Here is a 12,090-nt window from a genome sequence, read left to right on the forward strand (position 1 = left end):
ACATGTTATTTTCTTAATCACTAAGGGATTTTACATCTGTTTGCAAAGAAATGTATCAGTACAGCAAATCCAAACTATGATCCAAACATTAGCAGCACGATTTCCACACAAACCCTGTTGTTTGGGTCAGGTGTGTGTGTGTGTGTGTGTGTGTGTCCTTTGCCAATTGCAGTTTTCAGAAACCCTGAAAGAGTGACAAAGGTTCTGCTTTATAATTGGCATTGTTGAGTGCAAGACTAATTGAATTACTGTTTTTAAAGCAGGTGGACGTGTGAGGCTTCAATTAAGTGTTTCAGTTTTTGTGTCCTGCTAGTGTTTAAGGTTTGTCATCGTGCTGTGCCTTGTTTGAAACCAGCGTTTAAAAGGGCCACCATAAAAACTGTTGGCAGAAGAATAACCGTGTAATATTCTCTCGTATTAGGCAACATCCAAACACTTAAGTTGTTTTGTTTTTTTGCAGCTGGCCAGATGTTCTGATCTCCAGAGGGAAATTTCCACTGTTGTAAGCAAAAATGAAAAGTTGCAGAAGGAAAAAGAAGCACTGAATGAGGAACTTAACAGATGTGTTGAGAAGGTAAGACAGTTTGCAGAGAGTTAAAAAATAATTTGCATTAGTTAGGTAAGAAACTGATTGTTGTTGGTTGGGGACTTTACAAAAATGAGTTATTATTTCCATTCTATAAAGAATTTTTTATTGTGTACATGTTCTTTTTTTTTCCAGGCACTCCTAAATCGAAGAACATACATCCTTTTTTATTTTAAACGGTCTTACAAACAAAAATACTGTGTTGGGTTATTGCATGCGTGTAACATTTCAGATGCTATTTTTTTCCTCAACTTGATAAAGTCCTTGTGATGTCAATTCTGAAACAGAACCTTTAAAATAGCTTCTGGCACAGGAAGCTTTGATTATCGTTTTAAGTGTACCATAAGCGCTGAGAAATAATGTGTTTCATAGAGTGCTGTATAAAAATATATAATTGTGATTCTGTATTGCTATTATTGTAGATACAGCATCATAGAGACCTTGGCATTAGGGCTAAAAAAAGCGTTCTGGCAGATCCCTGTCCGCTCTTCTCTGTTCCCCCTATAGCTTTGAGCTATACAAGTGGAAGTTAACAATAATATTGCACTTTTCATATATATCAACTTTTAATGCATTGTAAAAATAAAGGGTCACCATATTGTGATGTTTTTAGGTGTATTTTACATATGGATAACCAAAAGCCGAGGGTCAGAAAAAAATTAGATACCTGTATTTCATAGTTTCTTCCGAGGCCTACCTAAATGTGCACTCTATCAGAATTACTAAGAAGCATGTGTTAAACTTACAAATCTTACTACTGTACTGGTACTGTCATAGTTGCTTTCAAAAACTCTGCAAGTTATGAAAGCGATTAAAAGAACATGCCCAGTTTCCAGGGTTGTATGACAGAACCATGCATTCCGTTATCATGCATGCCTTTACCATGCCATCATTACAGTGACTGTTTTTACCACGCATGCCTTTACCCTTCAAGTTTTTATCACGAATATGCCTTTACCACACATCTTTACTACACATTTTTTGTTGCAAAGGCATGCATGATAAAGGCATATGTGTGGTGAAAGGTTTACAGGTAATTACAGTAAGTATAGCCTATAACTAAATGTTCGATGGCATGTGTAGCTGCAGATACACATGCTGTGCACAGTCCGCCGTCTGGTGTTGGGCTCGGAGTGTTACAAGTTGTTTTTCTTCGAAGAAGTCTTTTCGAGTCACGAGACCGAGGGACTCCTCCCCTTTCGGTTCCATTGCGCATGGGCGTCGACTCCATCTTAGATTGTTTTTTTTTTTCCGCCATCGGGTTCAGACGTGTTCCTTTTCGCTCCGTGGTTCGGGTCGGAAAGTTAGTTAGAATCTCGGAAAAATACGTCGGTATTATTGCGTTCGGTATCAGGTTAGTTAGAACAAATCGACACCGAATTTGGAAGAGCTCCGGTGGCCCTTCGGGGTAATTTCGATCCCCTGTCGGGGCCTGGTCGGCCCGACCGCGTGCGACTTCAACACTGATGGAACGGACTCCGTTCCGATTCTGTCCAAAATGCCATAACAAATATCCGTATACGGATCAGCATTTGGTCTGTAACTTGTGCTTGTCCCCCGAGCACAAGGAGGATACGTGTGAGGCCTGTCGAGCGTTTCGGTCCCGGAAGACGCTGAGAGACCGAAGAGCCAGAAGACTACAAATGGCGTCCACGCCCACAGGTCCACATCGGTTCGAGGAGGAAGAAGAAGAAACTTTCTCCATCCACGAGTCGGATTCCGAAGAACTCGACGCCGAAGAAACGTCAACCGTGAGTAAGACGTCGAAAATTAGGACTCACGAAAAGTCCACAAAAGCCCAGGGGACGCCACCGCCGACAGGCCATGGCTTAACCCAAAAACAAGATGACCGAGCCAAGGCACTGAAAACGGGCATGCTGGTGTCAAAGTCATCCGACTCCGGTCGTGATACCGCCACACAGCAACCTCAGAGCTGAGACAGTGGCTCCGAGAAACCTCGGCACAAAGACGGGGCCGAAAAGGTTCGGCACAGAGACGCCGAAGCAAAAGAAAATTTCTTCGGAGCCGAAAAGAACTTCCGAAAAGATTTTGGTCCCAAAACACCCAGCCTCTGAGCCGAAAAGTGGTTCCTATACAGAGGAACAAGGGCTTACCACCCAATTACATAGCTTTGGAGAGGACCTTCAAACTGTGGAACATGACCACACACAGAGAAGGCTTCATATCCATGAAGATACAGGGAAGATAACCACTCTTCCCCCAATCAAGATCAAAAGGAAACTTACCTTTCAACAAGGGGACAAGCAACCACAGGCAAAGGTGGCAAAGAGAACAACCCCACCACCTTCTCCACCACCATCAACACATGCATCACCAGCAACCACTCCACCACTAATGCACTCACCAGCTCATACAATGAGTCAGGATGACCCCGATGCATGGGATCTCTACGACGCTCCAGTGTCTGACAACAGCCCAGACACTTATCCCACAAAGCCTTCGCCACCTGAGGACAGTACATCTTCTACACAGGTGGTCGCAAGAGCAGCCGAGTTTCACAATGTATCATTACATTTGGAACCAATTGAGGATGACTTTCTCTTTAATACCCTATCCGCAACCCATAGCCAGTACCAAAGTCTTCCCCTGCTCCCAGGAATGCTAAGACATTCGAAACAAATATTTCAGGATCCTGTTAAAGGCAGGGCCATAACTCCAAGGGTGGAGAAAAAATACAAGCCACCACCCACGGATCCTATATATATTACAACACAACTGACACCGGACTCAGTAGTTGTGGGGGCAGCTCGTAAGAGAGCCAACTCTCATACCTCAGGCGACGCACCACCTCCGGACAAAGAAAGCCGCAAGTTTGATGCTGTGGGTAAAAGGGTTGCAGCACAAGCAGCAAATCAGTGGCGTATTGCCAACTCTCAGGCACTTTTGGCAAGATACGACAGGGCTCATTGGGATGAAATGCAACATTTCATCGAACACTTACCCAAGGAGTTCCAAAAAAGAGCGCAACAAGTGGTGGAAGAGGGGCAAAGTATCTCCAACAATCAGATACGGTCTTCCATGGATGCAGCAGACACAGCTGCAAGGACAATAAACACCGCAGTTACAATAAGAAGGCACGCATGGCTACGCACTTCTGGGTTCAAACCGGAAATCCAACAAGCTGTGCTCAATATGCCGTTTAATGAACAGCAATTGTTTGGGCCGGAGGTAGACACTGCCATTGAGAAACTCAAAAAGGACACTGATACAGCCAAAGCCATGGGCGCACTCTACTCCCCGCAGAGCAGAGGCACATTTAGGAAAACACCTTTTAGGGGAGGGTTTCGAGGTCAACCCACAGAAGCCACAACCTCTCAAACAAGACCTACCTACCAGGGGCAATATCAGAGGGGAGGTTTTCGCGGACAATTTAGAGTCACAAGTCACACACCCCCATCACATAACACCTGTGGGGGGAAGACTAAGCCAGTTTTACAAACTTTGGGAGGAAATAACAACAGATACTTGGGTACTAGCAATTATCCAGCATGGTTATTGCATAGAATTTCACCAATTCCCTTCAAACGTCCCACCGAAAACAGACAAGATGTCAAAACAACATATAGGTCTTCTAGGACTAGAAGTTCAAGCACTGCTACAAAAGGACGCAATAGAACTAGTACCACTTCAACAAAAGAACACAGGAGTTTACTCACTGTACTTTCTAATACCCAAAAAGGACAAAACTCTGAGACCAATACTAGATCTCAGAACACTAAATACCTACATAAAATCAGACCACTTTCACATGGTCACGCTACAAGACGTAATCCCACTGCTCAAACAGCAAGACTACATGACAACATTAGATCTAAAGGATGCGTATTTCCATATACCAATACATCCTTCACACAGGAAATACCTAAGGTTTGTATTTCAAGGAATACATTACCAATTCAAAGTGTTACCATTCGGAATAACAACTGCGCCAAGAGTTTTTACAAAATGCCTGGCAGTAGTAGCTGCGCATATCAGAAGGCAGCAAATACATGTGTTCCCGTACTTAGACGACTGGCTAATCAAAACCAACACGCTAAAACAGTGTTCACAACACACAAAATATGTCATACAAACCCTTCACAGGCTAGGTTTCTCCATCAACTACGCAAAGTCACACCTTCTGCCGTGTCAAACGCAGCAATACTTAGGAGCAACAATCAACACAACAAAAGGGATTGCCACTCCAAGTCCACAACGGGTTCAAACATTTCACAAAGTAATACAGGCCATGTATCCAACACAGAAGATACAAGTCAGAATGGTAATGAAACTACTAGGCATGATGTCTTCATGCATAGCCATTGTCCCAAACGCAAGGTTACACATGCGGCCCTTACAACAGTGCCTAGCATCACTATGGTCACAAGCACAGGGTCAACTTCTAGATCTGGTGTTGATAGACCGCCAAACATACATCTCGCTTCTATGGTGGAACAGTACAAATTTAAACCAAGGGGCGGCCTTTCCAAGACCCAGTGCCACAATACGTCATAACAACAGATGCTTCCATGACAGGGTGGGGAGCACACCTCAATCAACACAGCATCCAAGGACAATGGGACATACATCAGAGACAGTTTCACATAAATCACTTGGAAATGTTAGCAGTATTTCTAGCGCTGAAAGCATTTCAACCCATAATAACCCAGAAATACATTCTTGTCAAAACAGACAACATGACAACAATGTATTATCTAAACAAACAAGGAGGGACACATTCGACACAGTTGTGCCTCCTAACACAGAAAATATGGCATTGGGCGATTCACAACCACATTCGCCTAATAGCACAATTTATTCCAGGGATTCAGAACCAGTTGGCAGACAATCTCTCTCGAGATCACCAACAAACCCACAAATGGGAAATTCACCCCCAAATAATAAACAATTACTTTCAGATTTGGGGGACACCTCAAATAGATCTATTTGCAACAAAGGAAAACTCAAAATGCCAAAACTTCGCATCCAGGTACCCACAAGATCAATCCCAAGGGAATGCTCTATGGATGAACTGGTCAGGGATCTTTGCATACGCTTTTTCCCCCTCTCCCTCTCCTTCCATATGTAGTAAACAGGTTGAGTCAAAACAAACTCAAACTCATACTAATAGCACCAACATGGGCAAGGCAACCTTGGTACACGACACTACTAAACCTGTCAGTAGTACCTCATGTCAAACTACCCAACAAACCAGATCTGTTGACGCAACACAAACAACAGATCAGACATCCAAATCCAGCATCCTTGAATCTAGCCATTTGGCTCCTGAAATCCTAGAATTCGGACACTTGCACCTCACACAAGAATGTATGGAGGTCATAAAACAAGCTAGAAAACCTACCACTAGACACTGCTATGCAAACAAGTGGAAAAGATTCGTGTATTACTGCCAGAATAATCAAATTCAGCCATTACACACATCTTCAAAAGATATAGTAAGATATTTACTACATTTGCAAAAATCAAATCTAGCCTTCTCTTCCATAAAGATACATCTCACAGCAATATCAGCTTACCTGCAAATTACTCATTCAACTTCACTATTTAAAATACCAGTCATTAAAGCATTTATGGAAGGCTTAAAAAGGATCATACCACCAAGAACACCACCTGTTCCTTCATGGAACCTCAACATTGTCTTAAAAAGACTCATGGGTCCACCTTTCGAGCCCATGCATTCTTGTGAAATGCAATACTTAACGTGGAAAGTTGCATTTTTGATTGCCATCACATCTCTAAGAAGAGTGAGCGAGATTCAGGTATTTACCATACAAGAACCATTTATTCAGATACATAAAAATAAAGTAGTTCTAAGAACAAATCCTAGATTTTTACCAAAAGTTGTCTCACCTTTCCACTTAAATCTAACGGTAGAATTACCAGTGTTCTTCCCACAACCAGATTCTGTAGCTGAAAGAGCACTACATACATTAGACATCAAGAGAGCACTAATGTACTACATTGACGGAACAAAACTAATTAGAAAAACAAAACAACTATTTATTGCCTTTCAAAAACCTCATACAGGAAATCCAATTTCAAAACAAGGCATTGCCAGGTGGATAGTTAAGTGTATTCAAACCTGCTATCTTAAAGCAAAGAGAGAGCTGCCTATTACACCAAAGGCACACTCAACCAGAAAGAAAGGGGCTACCATGGCCTTTCTAGGAAATATTCCAATGAACGAAATATGTAAGGCAGCAACATGGTCTACGCCTCATACATTTACCAAGGACTACTGTGTAGATGTGTTAACTGCACATCAAACCACAGTAGGTCAGGCTGTACTAAGAACATTATTTCAAACTACTTCAACTCCTACAGGCTGAACCACCGCTTTTGGGGAGATAACTGCTTACTAGTCTATGCACAGCATGTGTATCTGCAGCTACACATGCCATCGAATGGAAAATGTCACTTACCCAGTGTACATCTGTTCGTGGCATGAGTCGCTGCAGATTCACATGCGCCCACCCGCCTCCCCGGGAGCCTGTAGCCGTTTAGAAGTAGATCTTGAACAATTGTACATTTGTAAATATATGTTCGATGGCATCTGTCGCTGTAGATACGCATGTTTTGCATAGCTCGCCATCTGGTGTTGGGCCGGAGTGTTACAAGTTGTTTTTCTTCGAAGAAGTCTTTCGAGTCACGGGACCGAGTGACTCCTCCTTTTGTCTCCATTGCATATGGGCGTCGACTCCATCTTCGATTGTTTTTTTTCCACCATCGGGTTCGGACGTGTTCCTGTCGCTCCGAGTTTCGGAACGGAAAGATAGCTAATTTCGGAAGATTTTCGTCGGTATTGTTGCGTTCGGGATCGGCGTAGTTAGATTCAACACCGCGTCTAAGATCGAAGAGCTCCGGTGCCCTTCGGGGTAATTTTTTCGATCCCCCGTCGGGGCCTGGTCGGCCCGACCGCGTGCAGAAGAACGCCGATGGAACGGACCCCGTTCCGTTTCTGTCCCAAATGCCACAATAAATACCCCTATACAGACCAACACTTGGTCTGCAACCTGTGCCTGTCACCTGAGCACAGTGAAGACACCTGCGAGGCCTGTCGTGCGTTCCGGTCCCGAAAAACACTCCGAGACCGTCGAGCCAGAAGACTTCAGATGGCGTCCGTGCCGACAGCCCACGGGAGTTCGAGGAACAAGAAGAGGAGGGAACCTTTTCGATCCAAGAATCGGACTCCGAAGGATTCGACGATACACAAACCGTGAGTAAGACGTCGAAAACCACTCAGAAGAAGATTTACAAGGCCCAGGGGACGCCACTGCCACCAGGCCATGGCTCGACCCATAAATTCGGTGACCGACCGTCGGCACCGAAAAAGGCCCAAACAGTGCCGAGATCGTCCGACTCCGGTCGAGACACCGGCACGCAGCCTTCTCGGGACCGAGAAAGTGCTGGAGACAAGCATCGACACCGAGATACCGGTGTAGACACGGCTCGACGCCGAGACAGCGGCACTGACGAAGATCGACGCCGAGAGGTTTCGGCCCCGAAAAAAGTCACCTCGGAGCCGAAAAAAGATGCAGACAGGGTTTCGGTGCCAAAACAAACTGCAACCGACCCAGTTTCAGGCTCTTATACAGAAGAGCACTCGCTAACCTCCCAAATGCAAAAGCATAGGTTTGAGGAAGAGCTACAATCAACTGATGTGACCATACGCAAAAGCGTATTTTCATACAGCAGGGGACAGGAAAAATAAGCACCCTTCCCCCTATTAGAAGAAAGAGAAGATTGGAGTTCCAAACTGAACAAACACCACAAACAAAAGTGGTGAAAAAAGTTACCCCACCACCCTCTCCTCCACCTGTGATTAACGTCTCACCAGCATAAACTCCATCACATTCCCCAGCTCACACCACCATGAGCCAGGGTGACCAAGACGCATGGGACTTATACGACGCCCCAGTGTCAGATAACAGTCCGGAGGCATACCCTACGAAGCCATCTCCACCAGAGGACAGCACTGCGTATTCTCAAGTGGTGGCTAGAGCAGCACAATTTCACAATGTAAGCCTCCACTCAGAACAGGTCGAGGATGACTTTTTATTCAACACACTCTCCTCCACCCACAGCTCCTACCAAAGCCTGCCTATGCTCCCTGGTATGCTCCGGCACGCAAAAGAAATCTTTAAGGAGCCGGTCAAAAGAGGGCAAAACAAGTGGTTGAGGAGGGACAGACCATTTCCAACAACCAAATCCGCTCATCCATGGACGCTGCAGATACAGCTGCACGGACAATTAATACATCTGTAACTATCAGAAGGCATGCATGGCTCAGAACGTCTGGATTTAAACCAGAGATTCAGCAAGCAGTTCTCAATATGCCTTTTAACGAAAAAGAACTGTTCGGTCCAGAAGTGGACACAGCGATTGAGAAACTCAAAAAAGACACGGACACTGCTAAAGCCATGGGCGCACTCTACTCCCCGCAGAGCAGAGGGAATTACAGCACATTCCGTAAAACACCCTTTAGAGGGGGGTTTCGGGGTCAGAGCACACAAGCCAGCACCTCACAGGCAACACCGTCCAGTTACCAGGGACAGTACAGAGGAGGTTTTCGGGGACAATATAGAGGAGGGCAATTCCCTAGGAATAGGGGAAAATTTCAAAGCCCCAAAACCCCTACTACTAAGCAGTGACTCACATGTCACTCACCCCCTCCACACAACACCAGTGGGGGGAAGAATAAGTCATTATTACAAAGCATGGGAGGAAATCACTACAGACACTTGGGTTCTAGCAATTATCCACCATGGTTATTGAATAGAATTTCTACAATTCCCTCCAAACATACCACCAAAAGCACAAAATTTGACAAAACATCATTCCAATCTCCTGGAGATAGAAGTGCAGGCACTATTGCAAAAGAATGCAATCGAATGAGTGCCAAACACACAAATAAACACAGGAGTTTACTCACTGTACTTTCTGATACCAAAGAAGGACAAAACGCTGAGACCAATCCTAGACCTCAGAATAGTGAACACATTCATCAAATCAGACCACTTTCACATGGTCACACTACAAGAAGTATTACCATTGCTAAAACTACACGACTACATGACAACTTTAGACCTCAAGGACGCGTATTTCCATATACCAATACACCCATCGCACAGGAAATACCTAAGGTTTGTATTCAAAGGAATACATTACCAATTCAAGGTACTGCCTTTCGGATTAACAACCGCACCAAGAGTCTTTACCAAATGTCTAGCAGTAGTCGCTGCACACATCAGAAGGCAGCAAATACATGTGTTCCCATATCTAGACGACTGGCTAATCAAGGCCCATTCGTTAATAGAGTGCTCAAATCACACAAATCAGATCATACAAACCCTCTTCAAACTAGGGTTCACCGTCAACTTCACGAAATCCAACATTCTGCCGTGCAAGGTACAACAATACCTAGGAGCCATAATAAACACAACAAAAGGAGTAGCCACTCCAAGTCCCCAAAGAATTCAAAATTTCAACACCATCATACAACGCATGTATCCAACACAAAAGATACAAGCAAAGATGATATTACAACTCCTAGGCATGATGTCTTCATGCATAGCCATTGTCCCAAACGCAAGACTGCACATGAGGCCATTACAACAGTGCCTAGCATCACAGTGGTCTCAAGCACAGGGTCATCTTCTAGATCTGGTGTTAATAGACCGCCAAACTTACCTCTCGCTTCTGTGGTGGAACAACATAAATTTAAACAAAGGGCGGCCTTTCCAAGACCCAGTGCCACAATACGTAATAACAACAGATGCTTCCATGACAGGGTGGGGAGCACACCTCGATCAACACAGCATACAAGGACAATGGAACGTACATCAAACAAAACTGCATATAAATCACCTAGAACTTCTAGCAGTTTTTCAAGCACTAAAAGCTTTCCAACCAATAATAGTTCACAAATACATTCTCGTCAAGACAGACAACATGACAACAATGTATTATCTAAACAAGCAAGGGGGGACGCACTCCACGCAGTTAAGCCTGCTAGCACAAAAAATTTGGCATTGGGCAATTCACAACCAAATTCGCCTAATTGCACAGTTTATACCAGGGATACAAAATCAACTCGCAGACAATCTCTCTCGAGATCACCAACAGGTCCACGAATGGGAAATTCACCCCCAAATTCTGAACACCTATTTCAAACTCTGGGGAACACCTCAAATAGACTTGTTTGCGACGAAGGAGAACGCAAAATGCCAAAACTTCGCATCCAGATACCCACACAAACAGTCCCAAGGCAATGCCCTATGGATGAACTGGTCAGGGATATTTGCTTACGCTTTTCCTCCTCTCCCTCTCCTTCCTTACCTGGTAAACAAACTCAGTCAAAACAAACTCAAACTCATATTAATAGCACCAACTTGGGCAAGGCAACCCTGGTACACAACGCTGCTAGACCCGTCAGTAGTACCCCACATCAAATTGCCCAACAGGCCAGATCTGTTGACACAACACAACCAAAAGATCAGACACCCAGATCCAGCATCGCTGAATCTAGCAATCTGGCTCCTGAAATCCTAGAATTCGGGCACTTACAACTTACCCAAGAATGTATGGAAGTCATAAAGCAAGCCAGAAGGCCATCCACCAGGCACTGCTATGCAAGTAAATGGAAGAGGTTTGTTTGCTACTGCCATATTAATCAAATACAACCATTACACACAACTCCAGAACATGTAGTGGGTTACTTGCTTCACTTACAAAAATCTAACCTGGCTTTCTCTTCCATTAAAATACACCTTGCAGCAATATCTGCATACCTGCAGACTACCCATTCAACTTCCCTATACAGGGAGTGCAGAATTATTAGGCAAGTTGTATTTTTGAGGATTAATTTTATTATTGAACAACAACCATGTTCTCAATGAACCCAAAAAACTCATTAATATCAAAGCTGAATATTTTTGGAAGTAGTTTTTAGTTTGTTTTTAGTTTTAGCTATGTTAGGGGGATATCTGTGTGTGCAGGTGACTATTACTGTGCATAATTATTAGGCAACTTAACAAAAAACAAATATATACCCATTTCAATTATTTATTATTACCAGTGAAACCAATATAACATCTCAACATTCACAAATATACATTTCTGACATTCAAAAACAAAACAAAAACAAATCAGTGACCAATATAGCCACCTTTCTTTGCAAGGACACTCAAAAGCCTGCCATCCATGGATTCTGTCAGTGTTTTGATCTGTTCACCATCAACATTGCGTGCAGCAGCAACCACAGCCTCCCAGACACTGTTCAGAGAGGTGTACTGTTTTCCCTCCTTGTAAATCTCACATTTGATGATGGACCACAGGTTCTCAATGGGGTTCAGATCAGGTGAACAAGGAGGCCATGTCATTAGATTTCCTTCTTTTATACCCTTTCTTGCCAGCCACGCTGTGGAGTACTTGGACGCGTGTGATGGAGCATTGTCCTGCATGTAAATCATGTTTTTCTTGAA

The 12,090-nt window shown here is 44.0% G+C and overlaps 1 protein-coding gene across 4 annotated transcripts in view; it reads left to right on the plus strand.

Annotated features, from left to right (window-relative positions):
* Nucleotides 1–12,090, plus strand: part of NIN (ninein) — a 326,206-nt gene that overhangs the window by 209,645 nt on the left and 104,471 nt on the right. For all 4 annotated transcript variants that reach the window (XM_069208677.1, XM_069208679.1, XM_069208678.1 and 1 more), the window contains one exon: nucleotides 461–574. In XM_069208677.1, coding sequence (XP_069064778.1) covers nucleotides 461–574 — 114 coding nt within the window. The remainder of the gene's footprint in view (nucleotides 1–460; nucleotides 575–12,090) is intronic.

Source organism: Pleurodeles waltl, chromosome 9 (genome assembly GCF_031143425.1).
Source record: "Pleurodeles waltl isolate 20211129_DDA chromosome 9, aPleWal1.hap1.20221129, whole genome shotgun sequence".
NCBI classification, from domain to species: Eukaryota; Metazoa; Chordata; class Amphibia; order Caudata; family Salamandridae; genus Pleurodeles; species Pleurodeles waltl.